Source organism: Grus americana, chromosome 6 (assembly GCF_028858705.1).
Source record: "Grus americana isolate bGruAme1 chromosome 6, bGruAme1.mat, whole genome shotgun sequence".
Classification (NCBI taxonomy): Eukaryota; Metazoa; Chordata; class Aves; order Gruiformes; family Gruidae; genus Grus; species Grus americana.
The window spans coordinates 38,132,618-38,158,517 of NC_072857.1; the positions used below are offsets into that span (position 1 = coordinate 38,132,618).

At 40.3% G+C, this 25,900-nt stretch overlaps 1 protein-coding gene across 6 annotated transcripts in view; it reads right to left on the reverse strand.

Moving 5' to 3' along the window:
- ERBB4 (erb-b2 receptor tyrosine kinase 4) overlaps positions 1-25,900 on the reverse strand; it is a 629,144-nt gene that overhangs the window by 73,334 nt on the left and 529,910 nt on the right. For all 6 annotated transcript variants that reach the window (XM_054830343.1, XM_054830340.1, XM_054830339.1 and 3 more), the window contains exon 20: positions 24,269-24,454. In XM_054830343.1, the coding sequence (XP_054686318.1) occupies positions 24,269-24,454 (186 nt within the window). The remainder of the gene's footprint in view (positions 1-24,268; positions 24,455-25,900) is intronic.

Below are 25,900 nucleotides of genomic sequence, written 5' to 3' on the forward strand. Positions count from 1 at the left end.
TCTCTAGTCCTGCTTCTCATATTGATTTGTGGCAATAGGTCAACACAGAATCCTTAAAAAAGTACAGATATATATGCGCATAGATGAGTCGTAGCCAGCAATGCTAAATTTGTGTGTGCATGGATGTGTGCATTTCGTTTCATTGTGCTCCCATTTGCCACGTGAATGTCTTTTCAAATACATTCATTATTGTGACAACAGGTTGAATCTGCAATTCACCATCTGCCTAAACAACATTAACCTTCATGCAACCTCATATTATTATTGTTAGGCTTTGTCTGAAATTTAAAATCCTTCTAGTATAAGCTGGGGGGGGACAACCCTTGCACTCTAACATCATCCCTTCTATTATACTCACAACCATCCTTCTCTAGAGCAGTTGGAAACTTGCATTTGAGATTGATTTTATTTACTGAAACACGCTAGACTCTTTTACGACAGCACTAGTGCGTTAGTGACTGCCTTGTACCACTGGACAGTCTTCAGACGCAGAGCCACCTCTCCACACCCCTGCCTTTCAGCAGTTGCAACTTCTGAACAATGCTGCTGGGCTCCTGAAGTACATTGTCAAATTCCCTTTTCTCTGCTGCTAGAGACACAGGTGTAAGATTGTCAACCACTTTAAACACCACAATGATATTCCTACAGAATCTTTCCAAAGGACTGCAAGTAGTTCTGGATGTTAAGAGTTTCCACTGAAAAATACAGCTAAATCCCTCTAGTGGGAGTATTAACACAGCTTGATGTTGCAACATCAGCACTGTAAAGCAGTGGCACCACATCCAGCACTCGCTTCTTGACAGCAAAAGTATCGAAGGAGACTAAAAGTTCAGTGAATGCTGAACACATCGCACATTCATCCTACCATTTTCATGAGAGCACAAAACCTTTCCATACACCCAAATCTAACCCCCCTGACAGAAAGTTGATTATACATACACTTATAGCATGTGCACAGCTGAATAAAAGAGCAGCTTTATTACTTTTAAACAATGTCTGGTATTAGAGAGAGTATTTTAAATCAAAATCCAATTCAAAAACTCTTTCCTGAAAGTATGTCACAGTTTAATAACCCGGGTTACAGCATCTCTGCATCACTCTTCCAGAGAAGCAGGTAGGTGTCTTCCTCATTTCAAACTACCAGCATGTGTTTGGCTCAAGACCACAGCTGGCACATCTGTTTGCAACTGGCATTCTCTCCAATCACCAGTCAGAGACAGTCTAGTTCAGGAAAACTTCCCTGTATGTGCAGGGGCACATTAAGCACCCGCTTAAGTTTGAGCACTTGCTGAAAGCCCTTTCCTCAATTACACCCAGAGTCAAATCCCATTTTTCAATTACGTGATTTAGAGGTGCCTGAGGTAGCAGCAGAGCTTTCATGGACTGTCAGTCAGCTAGAGGGTCCAGAGCCCCACCTTCATGGATTCAGGGGCTGTGCACTATGAGACGGTGACAGTCCTGCCACCACTATCTGCTACTGTCCACATATTTCCTACTGAAATTTCTTCATGTCGGTTGGGCAATGTGTCTCAGACATGACCACAGAAGACACAAGAAGAGAAGCCAGTTAACCACTTCACTGTTCATTTCATGGTTTCATTCTTGAAACTACCAACAGGAAGCTGAAAGCAGTGTTTCTGATTTAGATGTTTCTGCAATATTAAAGGTATCTTTATATAAATATATACTTTTATACTTTAAATTGTTGCTTTCCTTGTTGCAGTAATTTGCATCGTCTGTCAACTAGATACTCAGTTATACTCCAGAAAGGAGAAATCTAGGTTTGCAGCTAAAAGCATTTTGAAAGATAGTACTTTGCTATTTTTCTCTTTATTATTTCTGAGAACATGCTGTTCCCTGGCTTTCCAGAAATGCACAGCCTTTACCTTACGTTTCCTCTCTTTACAGACCACACTGCTCCATGCTGTTAGTCCTCCGCTCAGTTCTAAACAGACCTTTCCACTGTTGCTACCAACATCCATTAGCAAAATATTTTTATACATAATGTACAATTCACTTTCATCATCCACTACTACTCTGTACTTAACATTAAGAAATTAAGTTGGCAATGACTGGTCGCCATTCCGAATAACTTTTGAAATCTAACCTTTCGGTGTATGCCTCAGACGGATTTTTTTTGCAGTGATAAACTGTGAGCCTAATTGCTTCCATTTTACCCCTGTGCAATTGCATTGGCATGAGAGAACACTGGTATGGAATTAAAATAAAAGGTAGCCACCAGAATCAAGCCCCCAGACATCCCTGGATCTCTGGGAAAGGCTGGATCTGGGTCTGAATTCTGAAATTTCTGCTCCTCTCTGGTCATGACTGGAGCCTAAGTCTTCCTGCACTCGATGGAAGTCATCACACCAACCAGTAATAAGTGCTGCACTGGGAATGCTGGGGTCCCAGTCCTGCAGAGGCTAAATGATGTATCTGAGGATTTAGATACCAATGATGGCAAAGATGTGTCACTTTGAAAATAAACATCTTTGTTTTGTTTCTGCATGCTTGTTTGCTATAAATGCTTTTGCTAAGCCTCAATAGCTATATTTCACTGGGAGAACATTATCTGTTGACAATTATGCAATTCTATTAACATCATTGCCTTTTTAATCTATGAAAGGTTACATTAAACAGAAAGAAGGCACACAGGAGACTACAGAAAGGAAAGTACCTACCCTTTTAGGAAAAAAAAGGATTATTCAAATTATCATCCTGACATTTATTTTCATACGAAGGAAAACAGAACAAGAAACATAACAGGGTATTTTGGTGACCTGAATACCAACAGAAAGTAAATTAAAACTCACACAATAAATGCAAATGACAGGACAGATTCTTCCCTCTGCTCAGATATGTTTACAAAGATGAGCTGAATAAGATTAACTGGGAAATGGCTATCTCATGGATTTGCCTGCACCAGCCATTGCTGGACTGCCTGACAAAGCACGCTGACGATCGAGGAGGATGATCTAATGTTTGCTACCTTACTATAGACCCTTAGCTGTCTAAAGAATCTAGGAAAACCAAAAGCAACCACTACTTCTGAAATATTAGTAGTGTATGAAGCCATAGAATGAAACCCATCTACCAACTGACATTTATGCCCAGCCCAGCACTGGATGAAAAGTCCAGCACAATTTCCAGCAGTCAAGCTATTCCCGTTGCAGAGGCTTTGCAGAGAGCAGAGCTGCCCCAAACACATCCCTTCCCATGCGCACAGCCCCAGGAACATACATTCCAAACCCATATACCCAAGGGAGCTGCCTGGAGCAAAGAGAAGCTGCAGGCTTTCTCTGCATCTGGTGGTGGAGCGTTACAGTGTTGATAAAAAACATGACAGGCAGACAGAATTTGCTTATTTTTCTTAATTCACGAAGGGGGAAAGGCCTTAATTAATCTAATAGGTTATATACTCTGAATACTGTGCTTCTACCCAGAAGGCTCCCTCCAAATCAGGACTACAATTCAAAATTGTCTTAGCTTCCAAACGTACAACTGCTTGCACTGCTTCCAAAGTGTAATCTTTCAGCTGGAGTCGCTGGCCAGCAGCGTACTAAACTCTGAAAGTTGGTAAATGCTTCTCTCACTGAGTACTCGTGGTTTGTCATTTTTAATTAACTCTGGGAGAAAGGTGGGCAAATTCATGGGGAAGAACTGTGCATTCTTCTTTCCAAAACTGAAATGAATGTGCATACACATTTTTCATCAAGCACAGGCAAAGGACAGTTGAGACAGCAGAGAATTTACTGATGCTTAGGATGCTGCAATTGACTGACTTTCTTACCTTAGAGATCCCATTAGTTATTAGTTAGGAGATATCAGAAAAATCTGTTTACAACCATTATCTATTCAAGTACATCTAGATGGGCTTGTGACCTGTAGTTAACTGGCTCTTTGCATCACTCAAGTACTCTTTATCTTCCCTTTCCAATGCCATGCTGCCTATTGTACACAGCGTAGGAGGGATCTGTATTCACAACCCAGAAAGTAGAGGGAAGGGGGTTATTTTTTGTACATTCTGTTAGTGCTTGGAAGGTGGCACACTGAATGGAGGGGGCACCTGAAGCAGAAGAGAAATATGAGGGCATCTTTCTTGGGAGCTGACGCTGTGTTTTGCAGAAGTTGAACGACGGCGAAATTGTTAAAGAATTCTAGCAATTGCACCCCTATTTGACATTAGGGCAAAATCCCTAAGAGACAGATTACGACTTACTATGATGGACAGCACTTTGCTACTCATAGGTATGAGTAGAGTTATTATGAGCTGGTCCTTGGAATTAATTTGTGACTGGAAAGGATTTGGGCTTAGAATAAGGCAATTACACAACTGAGAAATTTACACCAGCCCACATATTCTCTCAGAAGAGCTGTGAACAGACATAGAAATGTTAGTCAGAAGGGACCTCTGGATGTCACCCAGTCCAACCTTCTTCTCAAAGCAAGACTATCACCAGTGCTGATTCTACTTTCCAAGTATTTTTAAAACAAACTGGTAATTTGCAAACATTGTGCTTTCTAAACGTTTCATTTCTTCACATGAAATGAGTAAAAGATCTATAAAAAAAACATCCCTGAATATCACACATCTCCATCTAGCTATGAGAAGGCCTTTCACCAGATCTGTGAGTTGACCAACCGTTACTATTAACTTACATTGAGCTCAAACCATAAAACAGCCTCCGGTTGGATGCCTTTAATCATAGGAAAAGCTGGTCATGGCACACCACTGTGTTCGTATGAAGGCAGTCTTGCATTTCTCCATGAAGAAAGACAAGGCTACACCACTGAGAATTTCATATGTTCTGGTCAATAGCAACCAAGCAGATCCCCAGTAAGTGGCTGAATACATAGGGAGTAATTTCTATGAACTTAAGAACCATTTCTATGAAAAACAACACTCACACTTGCAGTCGTTATTTCTACCAAAGTCTGCTAAAAATAAAACTGAGGACTGAAACAACTGGTTGCACCAAGGTGACAGAGCAAAATTTAAGTTCAGAACGCCACATTTTCTGTTACTCTAGGCTAGGCTGAAGTTTTTACAAACGTCTAAGCTATTTAGGTAGTAAAATTTTGTTCAAATTCCAATGATTGTGTTAGAGAAGTCTCACTAACTCACTAGCGCCACCTACATGTGCCAATGGCCAATAATGATACACTTAGGCAATATTAATACAGCCAGTAACTGCAGAAAAGATAAATTCATCCCTGTGGGGGTATTATGGAGCTGTAATTTCAGTTCAAGTTTCTATGACAATACAAGCCAAGAGGCTGAAGTCTGAATCACACTGAATCTAATAAGAAATGGCAAGCTTTGGAAAGCCATCTATAACTTTGCTTTTAAATGGCATGCTGTACTAATAAATGAAATGGTTTTACATGCCTTTTACCAGTTTCCACTAAGGCTAGTTCAATTTCAGAACTCACTCTTTAATTGTGATGTTATCTGAGAAGAAGCCTTTCCAAACGCCAAGGTAAATGAGCATCAGCAAGGTGATGGATGAAAAAAGGAATGTGCTCTGTAGACAAACACCAGTATATAGATACAGATTCAATTAAATAACATTTACCTGAGCTCTTATCCAGTCCTGCTATTAAGATCACCATACTTAAGCCCAGACACCTTCAAAAGATTGTAGCTGGCCAGAAAAATCTGCTTCCTGGAATGGGAAAAGCTTTGGATACATAAACATTTAGATTAAGTTTTCCTCTGACTGCTAACTAGAATGAAGTGCCATCCAGCTCCATGTGGTACTCAAGTACATCAGCAGCCTTCAAGTCGGATTACCAGACTCATCATATGGCATAGCTCAAAGCGTGACTCTTCTGGAGATTGCTGATGTTGTCTTTCCTTTGGTGTCCTTCCTTTGTTTTTTTGCCTTTTTTCTTTCTTCCTAAAGAATCACAAAGAGTACTTGGCAATAAACCAGGGATTCTGTTTTAGAAACTGTACGGAAGACACCTACACAGAGATGTGTTTTCCATTATTGAACCTGTACTGACTATTAGAAACTTTAGAAAAAGTAGTGTGTTACAGATCTGCTGAAGCTAAAATACGTGCTGTTCCTAACAACCTCTAATTTGCTGTTGGGCTCAAAATATCCATTAGCTGTCTCTCTTCAGGGCAGTGAGAGATTTGATTATCAATTATAAAGCAGACTGCTTATGAGTCTCTGCTATCCATTTCTGGTAAGTATGTGTCTTTGGCTTCATAAACCAACAATGGGCCATAAATGATGTGGTCTTGTTTGTGTCATCTGCATCTGGAAAACCAAAGATTTAAAGTAGATGGTGCAACTCCACAGATACATATCTGCGTTCCTAATAATTCTTACGGTATTTGTGAATATTCCAACTGGCTCAAACCCTTTTGACTTTGCCAAGCAATGTTCCTGGTGGGAATGGAGATAAGATTTTTAAAAATGGTTGAGATGGAAATAAAAGTACGTCCGTGTAACTTGAGAAAACTAGCTATGTGGCATACTCAACACAAAGATTTCACCCTGGCTTTTATGCATATTCCACATTTATTTAGACAAATACTATCACATCTTAGACTTACCACCTGTCAGCTCTGATTTGATAAAACATTGTGTGTGTGCACGCTACAACCCACTGAGAATGCACAGTAAAACTGGTTAACATAAACCACCTTTATGCTGAAAATTTTACCTAAAAGAGACCTCACATAATCACACTGTTGTGCAACTAAAGCAAGCTGTAACATATAGTCGGTTACTGTATGTCAGCTGACAAGTGGCACCTTATTAAGAGATGCTAATTCACATACTTTCAGGTAACCACAAAGGTGAGTGCTTTGCCTGCAAATTGGAATCTATTGCACTTATCTTCAGGTTAACTTAAATAAACAAACCTGTGAAAGGTCTGGCATATGTAATCTTATGAAATTCTCTCAATTTGAAGTAGTTGAGCAATAACACTTGGCACTTGTATAGTGCCTTTCATTAGAGGCCCTCCAAACTCTTTATTGCATAAAGGGCTGCAAGCCCATTTGCTGAAAAGACTTTAACTGATGTGTCAAAATCTCATTTAAAAAAACCCAACAAACCAACTATGAAACTGCCAGGAATAGAATCCAGCCCTTACTAACCTCACATTTTGTCTTTTACCATAAAAACAGGGAGTTCCATCCAAATCATTGCCTTCTGAACTAATATTGAGTGCAGGCGCCACTGAAGAAAGAATGCTAGCAACTGTCTAAAGTAGGTTTTTGCTTAAGAATCAACGGCATTTTGTCATCTGCTTTAAAATACAAGTGATCTTCACCTTAATTTGTTCTGGGGCAAACATTCAAGATTAAAAGTTGTTTCTCTTCTCACTGCATGCAGCCTGGATGAAGTGAAAGATTATCATTGATGAAAATGATGAGAAATTAGAAAGCACCTTCTGACAGGTTCTGCACACAAACTGACTATGAAATAAAAAAATAACCTGAGGTTACCCTTACTATAAAAGTACTGAAATGACTTCACGTGGCTGACTCTTCAGTTGCAAGCCACTATCCATGCTTCTTTAGCATAACTCCTATACTGCATAAGCAGGAGGCACACATTTGGCACTTAAGCAAAATTCTCTGTGATGCACCTGCTTTTCTACTTCTCATTTCGCAGATTTCCATGTTGTTTTTATATATAAGTATCTCTCTAAGCAACAGAACATTGGGCGTTACCAAGAAAATAAATTCAAGAATGTAATTTATAATCTCTTTCTTTGTTTGCTGGGCAAAATAGCAAGAGGCCTAATGCTTTCCTGCCAATACAGAAACGTTCACATACATGCATGTAGAAAGGAAAAGGTAAATGAATGCACCAGAAAACAAAAACCCACAGGTTGATATGTACAGCTAATTAGAAAGCTACAAGAGGACATGAAGATAAGCTACATCAAAATAGCCCCTGAAATTTACTGCAAGCATTTTAATGCACTTGGACTCCCATGTGTCCATCAGGATTTGCAGGACAAAAACACAGGCAAGCGTGCTCTGGAGCACATATATGGTAAATCCATGTCTGACAAGAATTGTGCATGATCTGTGCATGCTCAGATCGTGAACACCATTGGTTTGACACAGCCTGAATGTGTTGCAGCTCTGGGCATGCTGCACAATCTGCATGTGCACAGAAGTGCAGGGTTTCTGGTCTCTCAGAACCTGGAGATGAGTTAGTCCTGCAAAGCATCAGTCTGCACAGCATCTGAGTGCTTCAGCCTCCCCCGTAACACAAATTCCGGTTGAATTGTTTCTCCAAGCAGCTTTTGATGTAATTATTACAACTATTCTGGCACATGTTACATCAGTGGTAAAATCCTGATATTAATCCTTCATGTAGTTAAGAGCTTTTAACATTTTTTTTTTTATTTCTCTCTCTTTCCTCAAATAATTTTATATTGTTATTCATATATTCTTATGACACATCTTCTCCCATAATCATAATGTGACACCGTATCATGATAAAATACATAGTGGAAGTATCAATTTCTTTTTTATAAAATTTTACAATATTAACAAGCATTAAAAGCAGCTACTATTTAAAGAAAACTGCAACAGCTTATTTCTTTGTTAAAAGCATCTCCTTGCTTGTGTTGCAATGAAACAGGCACTAATCAAAAGTGTCTTCAAAAGTTTTTCAATTACATTTTATTAATCTAATATATATTATTATATATTATATTATGTTAGAATCAGATGTGTTTTCATATGATACACCTGACATACCATAGTAGACCTTCCAGGAAATAAAAATATGAGATTAATATATTTAAAATGAACTTGCTTGAGTTCATTTCAAGATGAAATATGCCAAGTGCATTTTTGCAGCTTCTTTTTTGAAAGTATAATCTTGCGCACTATTCAAATGTTGACATTCTGATAACTGGCCAGCTCTGACAGGCAAAAGGAGCTTCCTCATATGTTTTTGACCAGTACTTTAAACCCATTTATGCAGCAGCCAAGGTAAAGATGCGAAGTCAAAGCAAAACCAGCTCCAAAGAAGGTCAAATAATACGCAAACCACCCTTGAAATTTTTACAGAAACACCAATCACCAGCTGAACTGGACAAACCCACAAGTTTCTTGAAAAACACCCCAAATCTTGGGTATGATTCTATTCCATAGAGGAAGCCTTTCTAACTCAGTCATAAGAGACAGAGAACACAGAAAATGGGTGTCATGTAGGACTGCATTAGACAAACGGTCAAAAGCCTGCTTGCTTTACAGATATTTATTTGCATTTTCTGCAATTTAATCCTACAGTAAGTGTGCTTCTTGAGATCACTGGCTGACCATCATTTAACTCTGTCATGGTCCCTGAGGAAGAACAGTTCTAAACCAGAGTCAGTGTTTTTCATCACAGGGGTGCTGTTTAAAGCCTTTCCTAACAAAGCGAATCCTGTGTCTTCACCTAACAAGCATGACAGCTGGGGGTCAATAGACTGCAGCACATTGGAAAAGGCTGTGACTATGTCAAAGACGTATTTTACTCTGAAATTTTGACAAAGAAAGGGAGGGAAGCAAGGATGTGAGATGGGAAAGGAACTAGAACAGAGTATGAAAGATAACCACTCCGGGGTAAAATCCTGCCTCTTTGGAAGGCAACAACAAGGGGTTGCAAGTGCTTCTGGTGCTGGGATTCACACAGAGATTAAAATCCAAACAACACTTCCATAGTGTAAAACAAGAGTTTGACAATGCAAAGGCAGGTTATTAATGGGTAGCTGAACTATTTCCTCAGCTTGTTTCTCAAGGACTGTACTACCACAGTTTTCCTGAAGACAAAATAAAAACTTCCCCAAACCTGCCACCTTAAGATTAGTTAAAACACAGTATGAAAGTCTACAGTAAGAAGTGATTCAAAGGTAGGTAAAGACTAGAAACTCATATGATTTAACACACTAAAATGGAGTCTATGATTTAACTAATGTAATAATGAAAGGAAGCTCTGATGAATGACATTAAAACAACAAGACAACACTTTTTGAAATAAATGGACTGTTGCTTTTTAACTATCAACTTGGTAAAGTGGAAGAGCTTAAAGGAGGCTGAAGATCTCACAATGCCTGGTTTATAACAGAACAGAAGTTCATGAGAAAAAGCTTCTTAATCTGTCACAAACCTCCGATTCAAGTTGAAATATGCTCCTAAATAAGGCTTTGCTTAATGCACAGGTACCAAACATTCCTTCCCGTTCATTAACGTCCTTCTGCATTTTTTTCTTCTCTTTATCTTTGTAGGAAACAGATTTAAAGAAAAAGTAACTCAGTTAACTAACACGCATGGAAAAAACTCTGAATCGCAGCCCTTCAGGTAGCACCACTCAGTGTAGCTCCATTCACTTCAAAGCCAATTTGCCCCTGATAAAAGCCTGTTCAGAACAGCATAGAAGACAAATGCAACAAAGAGAAGCAATGACCACTTAAATCTAACCCAAAACAAACCAAAATCCCCCTCAGGTTTAGGAATCCTATTTTGGATGTCCCATCTTTCACAGAAGCATAATCCTGTGTAAAGCTGCAAAGAACTGAAACCTCTATGTGTAAGAGAACACAGAGCTGCGAGCAACATTGCTGCCACTGCCGGGAACACTGATGGAGAGCAGGAAGGAGAAGACTGGGCAACAAGAGCTGTTTGGCTCTGCTCACCTCATGGGCTTGCTGGCCAGAAAAGGGAGAGCATCCTTGAAGTACAGTAACAGCCTATGCACTGCTGGGACGCTACTAAATACAATACACGGCAGTGGCCCGGACTCAATCCACGCAAATGTCTGAATCTACCCCTTGGGCAGCAACATCAAATAACAAGACCAAGTCAGTGTAAGGTGCTAAGAGATCTGAAATATCTTCTCAACTGTTAAGATCTGCTTCAGAAGCACAAGACTCGATTCAAAAAAGTGGGTTGTTTTGCTGTGTTTATCATAGCAATGACTACAAATGCCTTTGCAATTTTCTATGAAAAAAAGCCACAAATTAAATCTATGCTTACCTCAGTTTTGGAGGCAAAGCAAAAAAACCCACAACATAGTACCAATATAGTGCTGTCAAAACAAAGTTCTTTCTACCATTTCTATGATTGAATTTCCTTTCTTTCTGACATTCATGGTTTTAAAATGAGATGTAAAAAGAATTACTGTTAGTCTTACAATTCAAAATACACAGAACTGTACAGAGCATAACACCATTATTAAGATTTTAGTCCTAAAAAGACAGAACAGTATATGGGAAAGAAAGTCAAGTAAGAGCAAAATTGGAAAGAATACAGAGGAGGAGGTAACAAGCTGTACTTGTAAGAAGCAGAATAGAAAAGAATTCATAACTAATGGGAGGGATGGAAGAACTGTGGCAGACAAAATACGAGACATTATTCTGTGAATAGTGGTAGTCCAAAAAGATGCGCAGGTCTGAATATCTCACGAGAAAAAGAGAGTTGGAAGGCAAGATAGATAGGAAAAGACTGGGACAACAAGGAATAAATTCCCCTCTTCAATGAAATACTGTCCAGGTGGGTGAGCTCTGAGCTATAATGAAGTATTTTTAAATGTAGCCAAAATCAAAGACACTGTTATTTCATCTTTTCGCTGAACCGCCAATTTTGCAAAAGAAACGTTTCGGGTCATTAGTCTCCAACATAAAATAGAACATTTATGTTTAAATGTAATACAGTCTTCATTAAGTAATTCCATTCTGTGTGTTTTCCACCTGCTGTACATATACCATGAATCACTGATAGCAAGCCCTAGGCAAAGGCAAGAGGAAAAAAGAGTGATGAAGTGAAAACTTCATTTTTTTTTCTCTTAAGGTGAAGCAGGCTGAACACACATGAGATTGATTCTGATATGTTTACTCACAAGATAGCATCATCGTTGCATGAATAGGCTTGCTGATTTCAATGAAAACTCAGAGTAATGCATTATTCAGTCCAGCTAATGGAATCAGACTCTGATTTAATTTGAATTAAGAATGAGTAAGGTGAGTGAGTAAGAAACAGAAAAACAAGAAACAATCCAAAGTGCAAAACACAACTCGATCTTCATCCCCAGAAGCTCCAAATTTCAGACCTGGGCTGTCTCCCAGGAAGGTATGAGAATGCTTCCTTTTATTGTTTATTCTTGCCCTGTTACTACTGAGCTTTGAAACAGGGGATTAAAAGCAACCGTATCATCAAATTCTGCCCCTTGAAAGCAACCATAACATTCAGTCCAAATCTGCTTCATAAACTTATCCAGCTCTATCTTAAAAGTCATTCATTATTTTGCCTCCTTTATTTCTACTAGAAGGTTTGAGAACCTTACCACTTATAGTGGCTAACAACCTCCTTCTAATCTCCACTCTAAATTTATTCATAGACAGTTAAGGCTCATTCATTCTCATGCCAGTGTCATCCTTTACCTTACGCATTTGTTTTCCTCTTGGGTATTTAACCATGCTAAATTTATAGTTAACACTCAGCATACAAAACTTCATTTAGCTACACTAAATACACCCAAACATTTCATGTCTTCTCCTGTGATGAACTTTGTGTACCCCTAAACCACTACATCTGTTGCAATTTGATTCCACTTTTTGGTACAAGTGGATGCTTTTCACGGTTATCTAGAGGAGGTAGTCAGAGCTTCATATAGTAATAACAACACATCCTGTCTCTATCAAAAGTGACCTGGCTGGTGTATTTTAGACCCATCTTTACGTGAGACTCCAAAGTTTGTATTTAAATCTGAAAATGTGGAAAAAAAACCCCAACCCAAACCAAAACCAACTACAAAACAAAAAACCAAAACAATTGCAGAAAGAGTCATTTATGTTCCTCCCAATTCAGAAACATCAAATCTTCTATTTGTCTTGTGTATATAAATAGCATTTATGCCTTATGGAAATAAAAAATTGTTCAAAGGTTAGGAAATGAACCCTAAATTTTGGAAACTAAAGACATCTGCTCCAACCTTAGAGTCCTGACACACCACCTGGTCTTTTGACTCTGCAGTTCCTCATCTACTAGGACAATGATATTCCCCTGCTTAGAAGACATGTGGACCACAAGGTAGGAAGATAGTACCATTTTAAGGGTGCCCAAGTATGATACGGGAGTGCAACAATGAAAATGCAAAGCACAGGATGAGATTATTCCAAGTTAAGCTGCTTTAAATGCAACATTCAGAAGTGCTTGTGGCCAAGTCCCAGTGGTTTCACATTACGCCACTGCAAAGTTCCTTTATGACTTAACATGCACGAGTGTAGGCAGCAACATGCCAGCAAACATAAAACAGGACTCCCCGTCAAGCTTTCTCACCAAGAGAACCAGTGGTGCACGTGAAGGTAATGCACAGGGATCCCAGCATCACCCACTCTCAGGAACACTGAAGATGTAGCACCATGTGCCATGCCATGCAATGCATGCCGGCAGCCTGAGTTCACACAGTAATTCCCAGGCGTCAGTAAAGCAGGGCAGCATACCCTTACCTGTGCCACCTCCAAAAGCCTTAATTTAAAATCACTGTCACCTATCATTCACAGCGTTGCACTGTACTGTTCCAGTCCACTCACAATCTCCAACTTCTTCAATGACACCTAGCTCTTAAACTATCTCCACTCCCAAACATACAGAAATTCAGGTACTTTCTGCCTTTTCAAGTCCCCCCTTCTGATAGCTTACATTTCATGTCTTTCTTCCCATGTACTACATCATGCTATCATACGATTTGGATTGGTTTACTGAATGCTGAGATGGGAGACATTGCTGTCGGCAAGTCCCTACCGAAAGGAATTCACGATGCAGGTAATGCAGTTGCGCCTAAACACAAAACCAAATTGTATTATAGTGTAGCGTTTTAATTATATGCACAGATTCCTAGCAAATGTTGGTCAAAATAATTTTTTTTTTTAAATAAAGTTGGCTTCTCTAAAACTGACTTTGATTATGTGTGAAACAACCTAACAAAACACCATTTCAGGAAAAAAACCACCACAGAACAAAAAAGTTTATGAAAGTCACCTGTATTTTTTTGTTTCAAACCCATTTGTTTTAAAATTATTTTTTTTTAAAAAAAGGTAGTATAAATCCAAACACACTTCAAAGGTCTTGGAAAAAGTCTTCATTTGGACAATTCAGAACTGTTTCAGTTCAGAGCAATGCATTCTCCTAATGCTCAATATTCTTCATGGGATACATAACCCAATCTTATTTCCTCTCTAATCAGGAGATGTTCATGTGTTGCAGGACTTCAGATTTAAGTCATGCACTGTGCAGAATATGAACCTCTCTGTTCGTTAACATGGACAGTTAGCAAATAAAAATAGAAGCAGTGAGGACTTTACTCTGGCCCACAGACAAGGGTAGAGTTTAAGGAAGCACGAAGGTCACAGGATGAAAAAAGAAAACCAAAGTACAGTGAGAATTGCTGCATACTGAGAACTAATTTGCACAAATAGGCTAGACAGAAACAGATGGGATGTGGGAAAGCAGGCGAGTGTTGACTAACGACACCTGACTGCCAGATAACCCTGTAGGTTTGAGGGCTGAATGGCACCTGAAACGGTGCCAGCAGCCACTTGGAACTGCCCTCTCCCCTCTCACATTTCATTAAGCAGACTCACCTTGGTCTTCTGCATCTCACAGGAGCACACACAGTGATTACACAGTATCCCCAGGAAATGCCTTCTTTTAGCTAGGCTGCCCTTCTGTCGCCAGGCTACGGAGGAGCTGTTTAGCAGACTGCTGCTGTTCACTGCTGTGGGTGTATTCATTGCTGTGTCTCAGGGGAATTTTCTGTGTCATTTACTTCTGTTTACTTTGGGATGGAAGGAGTGTATCAGCAAAGTACCAGGATGTAAGGTGCTATCTTCAAGTCTCATTTATGGCTTGAGATATATCTCAGCAAGGTTTCATAAAGGGGTACCAAGTGACTGCCATTTTCATACTTTTTTTCATAGGCCCCTAAAACAGCACGTCACGCTAAGACAGGGATACAACAGGCTTCAGTCCACTGCTACTCCTGGCTCCCACTTGGACAGAGAAACAGTTATACATGGAGAGTGGATGGTTTTGGGGTTTTTAAGATACATCTGGATTTGGCATATAGTCAGTAGCTCTCCTGCTAATAGATATCTGCAAGGTTTGATCTCACACTTATGGACCGTGGTCCTTATCTGGAACAGCTTCTGCCGAGCATCTCCCTTCCAACAGGCCAGTTCTTTTTTCTTGTACAAAAGGCTACTGGATTTGTGCCTGAACATTGGATTGCACAGGAGAACTTGGAGAGGTAGCTAACTGTGAAAGTTAAACTCTGTTCAAATCTGGGCACGCCTTTAGAGGCCCAGAACTTTTTGCAAATGGCCTTGTAGAGTTTCCTGAAGACTCTTATATGGGTTTAGGAGCAGGTTTTTGTGGGGCACGTGCATACTGTGGTACTCTGCAAAAACGTGGGGGGTCCTAACTCTAAACATCAATGCCTTGGCCATCCATTTTTTATACTTATCTGAGCAGGATAAGTTACGTTATAAAATAAAATGTTGAAAGGCAGGCACTCACTAGGGAAAAAAGCATTTTAATTTATGCACATATATATATGTAAATAAAAATATCCAGCTTTTGTTTCTGAACTCTAGCAACTTAAAAACAGCCAAATACATGTATTACTTGAATAACAATAAAAAAAAGCTTTGGGCAGAGACATTTTATGCCAAGTCCAGAGCGGAATTTTATGGTCGAGTTATAAAACTGAAAAATATGGGCTTATAATGGAAATCCTGACAGACCCTAGTAGGTGCTCCTATAATATCCTGAATTTGATTTAGGAGTGGTTTTCAATAATGCTTTCCCAAGCCAGTCTGTTGGGGACTGCTAGGAAAAATCTAATGGTCGTTTGTTTTTTTTCGCCCCCCAGCGCAGCTTGGTGTACTTGATGAGAATGCCAGTATGTTCAGGCAAAGCCAGCCTTTGGGGCTTTTGTAGCCTGTGGCCGTCAGGTCCCCAATATCAGAGACCCTATAAACGTCAGTGCTAAGTGCACCTTTCGTTTAACAAAACAATAAATTGTCTATCTCTGTGCAATAAATTGCTCATTTCTGTGCCTTTGCAAAGGCCGATGTGATTTGTAAATGGCTGAAAAATCTGCCTGTTTTTTTTTTTTCTAACAACCATGAACCATGGAACCGGTTTTGGGATTTTTTGGGGGGAAAGGAAGAGAAAGTCTAGATAATCCAGGAGGAGTCAGACTAAAACTGGAGAAAGAATGATTACTACCCATTATAAACCTCTCTTGGTCACTGACAAGCTGAAAGCAAGTTAACATCCCTGCTCACAGGACCTTACACAGTACAGAAGAGTACAGTACAGAATATGTACCATACTGTGCAGAAAAGAAATCCAACCACATTTGTGTTAGTAGTTTTGACCTTAGCTTAGTCCTCCAGTACCTGCTTTGTCCCAGATTCCCTTGTGCATCCCTGTCATCACCCGCACCCTTTGCATTTATCCCCCTGTAAATTAAGCTGTCAGAAAGCTACAAGGTTGTCTTCTAGACAGTGTAGTGAGTGGAGAGAGATAGTCACCTTCAAAGGCTGAGTCATTCCACCCAGCTCTAGAGTTAATAACCAAATATACACACACACAAAAAATACCATAAACAACTCAATTACTATCATACTGAGGTTGTTATAGCATGCAGAAGAGCCTTAGACAATCAGAGGTCAGAGCACAAAGCTGGAAGAAAGGTATCTCTATAATTTTCATATAAACCCAATCTTTCATTTTTGTTCCTGTGGTTCTGATGCAATCTTCCAGATTCAAATATCCCTCCTCCACAAACTAGAACAGCACATGGGGTTCATGCAGTTATCAGTTAGCTGGTATTACAACCCTCAAAACCAAATGCATTATTATGAGAGAAACAAGGAAATTGAGGTCCTTGCCAGACCCTGAAATGAGACAAAACATGAAACTCTGGTGTGTGGCAGGCACGATGCTCCTCTGCTCTTTCAGAGCACTGAACAGGTACCAGCTAGAGGGAGCCAAGCAGCCAGAGGATGAGAATGAAGGAGAAATGGTAACACTGAAGAAAGAGCAACGTGCAACAGAGGTTGACCAAAACACCGTAAAAGTAGGGGAAAGACAGAAGTAAAGAAAGCAAAGGACAAAATTACAGAGAAAGAAAGAGTGTGAATTTGGTGAGTGGACAGTCAGTCTGAGATGGAAGGAGAAAGAAAGAAATGAAAGGAAAAAAACTTGCTCAACATTTAAGTTGATGAATTTTATTGTGTGTTCATTTTAATGCTTTTCACAGGAAACTTCTCCTGTGGACAACTAAGTTTAGTAGAAAAGATAAAGAAGTTACTAAACCATTTCATAATACTCCAGATTAAATGACTGGTGAAGAAAGCGGGGGGGTGGGAAACTGCATGGAAGTCTCCATAAATAGGTACATAACTATGTAGGAAAACGTGGAATACTGTGCCCGCCAAAGAAACACACAAAGCGCAGAGATGCTGTAATTATTTTTAATAGGATCCAATTCCCTGATTTATTTGGAAAATTATTTCCAGTCACAGCAACTAACAGTCAAGGGAAGAGTCACCAGGCCCTGATCCTATGTCTCAGCATACTAGCAATAGCTGCACTCAGTGTACCCACACCCATCTGAGCATGGCAGATAAGACACAATGACCAAAGTCCTAACATTTATTTCCTGCTGTGCCTTGGATGGACAAAAAAATCTTAATATCTGAGAGGATCAAAAGAAACTTCTTCAGTGTCTCATAAAAGCCAAAGACACTCCAGTTAACCACAGCAAGAAAGAAATCTGTCCTCTTCCACCACTTAAAAGCTAGGATGCAAAATACTGCAAGATCCACCTGAATTTTGTTGCAAGGCCTTCTCAAGTTCATATGGAACTTTGCAAACCAGGGAGCTGCCCAGAAGGGCAACAAAAACTTCCCTGGGTATGGGCAAGGGGGGGTTATTTCCCTCCTGAGACTTGATGGCATACCCTCTTTCAGTGAGAGCTTTCCAGCAACATCAGAGAAAGGGTCCTTCATTTCAGTCTGCCATTTGTGGATATCCAAGCTTTCCAGCAGAGTGAGAAAGACAGTCATGATGAATAGGAATAAGAAAACTGCACAGTGATTCAGGAGTAAAATGATACTTCCCTCACCTATTTTGATTTTGCTTCTCCACACAATTAAAGCCTTGTTTCAATATGGCTTTAATTTCATAGTCCTTGGTTTAGATCCTACTCCTCTATACACTGCACTTCCTAATAGAGCAGCCCCATTAGTAAACTACATTTATGCTAATGCATTTGCTTGCAGTGATAATTATCACAGCCCTTAGCCCTGGTCCTTGCCAGTGTGAGCACGTCAGGAGGGGTTGGTATAGCATTATAATTATACAATTAGCCTTGTCAAGGCAAGGAGCTCTGGGAATATAGACATCTTGAAGCTTAAAATGTGGACAGCTGATAGATGACTGTCATTAAGCTCCTTTGTTCACTCCATGATGGAACAGTCACTGAGCTGTAGGGTAGGCTTCTTTAATGAAAAAGAAAGACCTTGAACCACAGCCACCATCCTCCACCTCTTCCAAACCTGTCCAGTCATCCCCGTTTCCTCTCACTTTACATAGCTTCTCTCTCATCTCATCTGTAGCAGAATAACAAAAGCTGTCTCTAACAAGTCATTCCTAATCCATCAAGTCTTGATGGAGAAGAAAGGCTCCTCACCTCACAGTGCAGCCATGGGGACCTCACTTGCCTCTGGCCCTCCCTGCTCCGAGCCTCCCTCACTCCATACATGAGGAGCGCAGGCTGAAACTCATTTCATTTAGGATCTGAGGTGAGCACTGTACCAGCTTCTGGGTCAGCTTCTCAGTTGCATAAATCAACATAGATCCTTTGAATTTCACATAGTCTGTGAATTTACATCCAGTTGAGAAGCACTGCCCTGGGCAGTAATAAAATACACTTTTCTAAAAAGCCTGGCATGGAGAGAGGCTTCAGGAGCAGGCAGTGAACAGGTCCTCCTTTTTGCCAAGAGAACTGCAGAGGGCACTGAGCCCTGTGACGTGAACCAGCTAAAAGGGAGAGATAGCAGGGCAGCAGAAAGAAGTTGTAAGGAGCATTTCCAAGCGCTTTTGGCTTGATGGCTCCTGGAGACTCCCAGTTGCAGATCTGCACTGCTGGCAGGGAATCCTTAGAGAGAGCAATGACTGCAAGTGTGCTGGAATAATACTCAGCAGACTTGAAGATATGCATCTATTTCATTAAAATTCGATCCCCAAGTTCTCTTTTTCTTTCCTAGAGTGTTTTCAAATGTTGTTTTCCTGCATATCTGGATTGCTGATGCTGTGCAGGGCTTTAGTTAAGGTAATTTGAGAAATTTTTTATATTGAAAAAGGTATAAAAAGTAATCCCCTGACGTACTTGATTTTCCTTCCATGACATTCCACTGTATCAACCTACTTCTGCTTTACCTCGTTAGTATTCTGAGGGATTGTGAATGAGTTACTGTAGTTCAGAACACAAAAAAAACAGGTCTGGCAGCCCCTGGGGGATACAGGGCAGAAAAAAATGGGGCACCAGTGAAGACTCGGGAGAGCTGAGCTCTCGTCCACAGGCTAGGTGATCGTAAGCAAGCTGCTTTGTTTTAGGAAGATTGCTTCTGTTCTCAGTCTTGCTCTGCCTCGTCTTCTTCAGGGAAGAAAAGTTCCTCTGCTTTCAAACACTGCTCAGCAAAATTGGTGAAGTAATGCATATCAAGAGCAGTAGAATGAAACCATAATTGTACCACGAAAAACAGTAAAACAGTAGATGGGTATTCCTGATTTACATGCATCTGTCATGCACTGGCTGACAAGGACATAATTCACCTACTGAGGATTCACTTCTAGGTTCATGCCTAGAATTTGATTCTCAATCTGTTTCTCAAGTAGCCAAGACTATGGACATCCATGAAGCATTACTCCATCCTTCCATACCCTAAGGCCACCAAGCTTGTCACTCTTGCTCCCACTCTAGGAAATATCTTGATACGTGAGCATAATTCACTGCTTTACTGGACACCAAACTCCACATAAAATTGCTGACCTGAACTGAGTTGAAAGGTTAAACGTTCAGTCCCTAAGTGAGACACTACACGTAGAAGTGGGACACAAGGAGATGCCTTGTGTATCTGCATAGCAGAAGGAAAGAACCCCCTTAGACACAGCTGCTAACAACCATGTTTTATGCAGAACACTTGGGGGCTACTCTATTTTTATAACTTTCATCCATAAAATAAGAAGCTAAAGCTTCTGAAGAAGAGAACACAATTACCCTACAATGATATAAGTCAGAATAAATTCAACACAATCTGTATAAGCAAAAAGAAAAAGCATCCAAACTTTTTTTTTTTAAATTGGCAGTAGATAATACTTAATAACTGCCCTGTCATCAACCTTCAGAAATGATCTCCAGAGCCATATGCAAGTTGGCAACCCCGCATAGCACCTAACTAGTTTTTGCATCTAATGGTACAGAAGTAGAGACATATGTTAATGAACAGCCTGGCAGAACAAGTGAACTCTGAAGCTATGACTTCGATAAATAAATGCCTGCACATTGGCAGATGGAGAAAAGTGCAGTAGGGAGGAACTGTATTGCAGCAGCAACTTGATTTTAAACGATTCGCAAAAATCAGTCTGAACTTTGGAATCGAGTCAGTTCCAATTCCTTCAGTCCTCCTCTAGCTGGGGAAAATTCTCTCCCTAAAAAGAGGGAATGTGAAGGTAGAAAGATCTATCTAATAAAAGACAGATACCAGAAGCTGCTTCAGGGAGCAGAGAATAGGACTGGGAGGTCACTGATAATTTCTGCCTTTTATTACATTGCTAATCACATTTTTGGTAGCTTTCAGAAAGACACAACCAATCATTCCCAAAAGTTTAGAAAAGTAAGATGTGGAAAGACATTCTCAAGCTGTATGGCAGAGCCTGAAACGTGAACACAGCGGATAGAGGTATGTGGGATACACAGTCCTTTCCGACAGCGAATGGAAACTTGTGCTTGATACAATCACCACCTTCTGCCTTCATTCCTCTGGAGACCAGCCTGTTTGTAGGCAAATTGAATCTTTCCAATTTGCAGGCTGCAGACTGATTCCTAGTCACCGTTAAACGTGACAGATGAGTGGAAAACAAGTATTACTACCCCCCTGTTGCTAGAGCGTTTTATTCCACTTTTTGGGATAAGGGGACTCCTTGTCTGGTGATCTCAAACATTTTCTTGTGTACGCCCCCCAACACCAATCTACATTACAGTCTGAGAGATAGCAAGGGTATATGCGTTCCTGTATCCCATCAGAAAGCACAATGCAATGCAGAAAATTCTGTGCAACATCTGCATTACTCTTACACATCATGCGGTGTGCACAGCCTCATATGACTCTACCACTTTCCTCTCTTCACTGAGAGCCTCCTATATAACAATTAAGATATGTATCTTTATGCATAGAAGCAACCTGACAGGGAAGATTTTCAACACACAGCTGTCATTCAAGGTCTCCAAAGACAAGAAGGAAATAAGGAGTTAAAGCTACATTTTAACTCTCTGGCATCTACTTCCACAATAGGATTGCACCATACTGGCATGGTATGCAGTCGGTACCTGTTGGTGACCTTCTCAACTCTAACAACCATCCCCTACTAAATACCACTGACAAGCACACATAAGTATCAAAATGCAGAACTCCCTGTCAGATGCATACTGATTCTCTCCATGCGCAGTACCAACCACTGTAGTAAAAATAAGAGAGGGGAAAAAGACACATGAAGAAAGCGAGGAGAAAATAATCCGGACAAACTGTGATGGCCCAGAGTTAACAGGTCACCCATATGTACCAAGTCCTGCACTTTTTCAAGAAAACAGTCACTGGCTGCTGTCCCCTTTGTGGGTAGTCAAGCAGACGAGCTTCATGCTGTAACGTGAGGCCAAGGCAAAATTAACCTCAAGATTATTGTGATGCAGTAGAAGATGAATTTAATTAAACTTCAATAAACTAACTAAACTTCACTAAACTTCCCATCAATAATAGGCCACCTTTTGTTACAAAGAATCTTCCTTTCTCTTCCTGACACTTCATCAGTTAATATTACGTGTATGATCTCACTTCTTTGCACCGCTTGGTTACGCACCATCTCAGAACTCAAATATCTGTAATACCTCATCTTCTCCTCCCACATCACATGGTGATCAAGAAAACTGGCGGGCAATGATTTTCAAATGAGTGTATCTAAATCCAATCCCCACTTTATGCTGAAACCATTCACAATGGAAATCAGCTTAGAACCTATTTCACTTTGATAAGAATCACCATGGGAAAACTATGACCTGCCTTCCACAGAGCCTCCCACAGATATGTCAGCTCTGTAAGCCTCTGCTATGGATCAGGTTATTTGCTTCACTAAATCAGCTGCCCACATAAAGCAAGTGCAGCTATTAGTCCAATGAGTCAATGGCCATATGCATGCACAAAGTGAAAATAAAGGTGGATTATCTTTTCACGTATGCCACTGTGTAAATGTTTTGTAATAAATAATAATGGCCACTATCAATCAAGAGAGTAGAGAACAGATGGGAAGGAGGCTGTGTTGAGAGAAAGGACTCAAACAGGATTATGTATTTTCTCCCCCACCTTCCTTGGTTTGATAACAGCCCTAAATAAAACAAATCTCCAGATACAGGCAATCCCCATCAGTGTGTTCCAATATTCTGTGCAACTCCGGCTGCTTTACCACCACAGCATAGCAGAATCACAGAGAACGACACATCTACAAAATGGTCCAACGTCACAATGTGGGTTTGGGATTACCCCTGCCCCTTCTATGGATCAACCCCTCTACCCAGCACTACAGTAATTTCATCTACTGTCAGCTTCAGGCAGGTTCGACAACAGATCTGATCCTGGAAAGAAAACAGTCCCTCTTAATGATGAACCTCAAAGTCCTCCTCTCCTTGGAAAAAACTCCTCCGCACTAGCCAAATTTCTCAATTTTCTTACTTTTGCAAGAAAATATTTTGTATTTAAGTTTTTAAAAGAAGCAAACATTTACTTGATGGCTGCTGTGCGGTCCAGCAAACAATTGCTGAATCTCCAGGTTTCTCTCCAGTGCTAAAAGATTAACATTACAACTTGAATTAAGATTTCTTAATGGATGTTGTAGCAAATTCACTTAAGGCTGCAGATTTAATGTAAGAGGGCAGTCTGTGGCACACATCTGTATATAACAAGCATTTTCACAAAAATGATCTAAAACTTCTAAATAACTCTAAAGAAAAAGTGGGTTCTGGATTCTCATTCATAGTAACATCATTTTACACAACTCCGGTTGCAAGAGCCTTTAAAACAGAGAAGAACTACGGCCCCCTAAACTCCCAGATCTTGTTACTCTTTGCAACGCATTATCAATAACTTGGTCTTAGTACAGCACTGAACACCTAAACGTACCTAGAAACATATGTATACATTGTGCAAGAATTACGTTAGGGTTGCGTTTATGACCTATACTCTGTTCCACCTCAGCTGAAGTATAGGCTGCATCTGAACCATAACGGCTTCACCCTTGCTCCTAAAACTGCACAGCAAGGCAGAGAGCATTACGCCATGGCAAGCAAAGCAGGATCCAGCCCTTGAGATTTCCCATTCTGCAGAGATGCGCAATATTCCCCTCCACTCTCAGCTGTTGTGATAGGTCTTAAACACAGCAGAACCACGGTGGTTCCCAAAGGAGTGATGTGAAGTGAGTATTTATCTTCTTGGCAGTGTGGGGGTAGACGGTTGTGGCATATCAGAATTTAACTGGCAATGCAGATTCAGAAAGGTTGAAAACTACAATCAGGTTAAATCAGTATCTATGAATAGTGAACACCAGAAGAGACTGAAATAACATTCTGTGCTCAGCCCCAGATGTCACACAGGGGTCTTCTTCCCCCACTTCCACTTCCCCACCCACCCTCTGGAAAGACTTTCCATTAACACTGAGTTGGAAAGGCAGTCAAGAAAAACACTTTGGTTTACATATTAACAAGTAATCTGTAATATTGTAAGAAGCCAAAATAGTGTGCATTTCAAGAACTACCCAGCCTTCTTGAAAACAAAAAAAGACCTGAAAAAAAACCCCAAACAAAACCAGACCAAACCCAAACAATTTTTTGTATCCTTTTTTTGCATGGCATGTTTCTCAGTCAGTTACGAAGATGACAAGAAAAGAACAGCATGAACTACATACCTTAGCTATTTGGACACACCAGTTTAGCAGAAGCTGGGAGCCAATATTATCCTTATGTTCATGAACATAATCCAACAGGCAGCCATGAGGCATCAGCTGAGTGACTAGTTGAATGGTCGGGCTCAAGCAGACACCCAGGAGTCTCACCAGGTGCGGGTGGTCCATGCTGGCCATGATAAGAGCTTCCTGTAACAACAAAAGTGACCCAATTACTCCAGTGTGCTTAAAGACTCTGTGCATATATTTCCCATTTCTCATAGAGCATCTAAAGGGGATCGGTGTAACCTAAGTACCATGAATTCCTCCGTTGTCTATCCAGTGCTAGGCACACCTAGGCAGAATCCATTCTGATGTAATGAATGCTTGATGTAATGAGCCCCAAGCAATGAGTCAGACTATCTGAACATATCCAGCGAAGGCTCAGATCAGAAATTCTGCACTGCCCTATATTCCCGGCCCCATTACAACCACAGAAGCAAAGATGTGTGACACCCTTGACTTTACTTAAAGGTCTCATTGGCCTTGTTTTACTTCCCTTAATTTTGTTTCTTGAATATATCTTCCCAACTTGTGGTCAATCCATTGGGCACTAGCTTTTTTCTATGCAAGCAAACTATGCTACTCATGAATAGTTCGATGGCCAACTAGGCCTCATTTGGAAAGATATTTGATTAAGCTCTGCTAAAATGCCTTCCTAGATCAGAGATTTTATGCTTAGTATTTTACAGGCTTAAACATATAAGATTTATATGTCGACTGAAGCTTTCCCAAAGTTCAACCAGCAAAGGGTTAAGAATCAGGTTTAGTGTGGGCTTTTCAAATGCGTCCGATGCTCACAAGTCCTACTGCAAGTCAGCAGATTTGTTATTCCATTAGGATATGGCCATCCTACCATCTATGACTGTTGTACAGCCATAGCCTAAACTAGTGGTCCTGATGGTATAGCAGCAGCCCAGCTACAGCAGCAGTCCTGCCTGTTCCTGATGTTGCCACAAGTAGACCACTACACAAAGCAGTAGCTTTCTGAATCCAAGCCTCTTAGCTGAGCTCCTGATTCTTCCAAAATCCTCTACCAATAGATCTTGGGTGAGTTATTTTGTTTTTTCCAAGCTTCAGCTTCCCCCTCAATGAAGAGCAGATAATATTCCTTTCTTCTTCTATACTTTATCTGATCCAGATTATAAGTTTTCAGAGATTTTCAGCTAGCTAGCTAGGTTGTCCAATACCAAGGACCACGACAACTTAATCTTGGCTACATTATTGGGCTGCAAAGTTCGTACCACTGACAAATAGCACAGGAGCTCCTTTTAAAAAACCTACACATCTGTTCTTGGAGGTAATGCTGCCATCACAAGCAATTGGCATTCAAAAAAGGCAGGGAGAAAGCTTTTCTCTCTCATTTACTGAGTCCTCCATTTCAAGACCACTTCATCATGGCAATGGAACAATGAAAAGTGAGATGAAACTGCGGCTTTGTGAAGCTATTTTGGTTCTCTTTCTTTCTCAAAAAATCTATACGACATCTTTCTGACAACTTAAAGAATAACAGCTGTAATAGTGCCAAAGAAAGAAAGAAAAAAAAGATGAGAAAAAGTTGGCATCCCCCAACTCATACAAGTTTGGTAGGTTTTT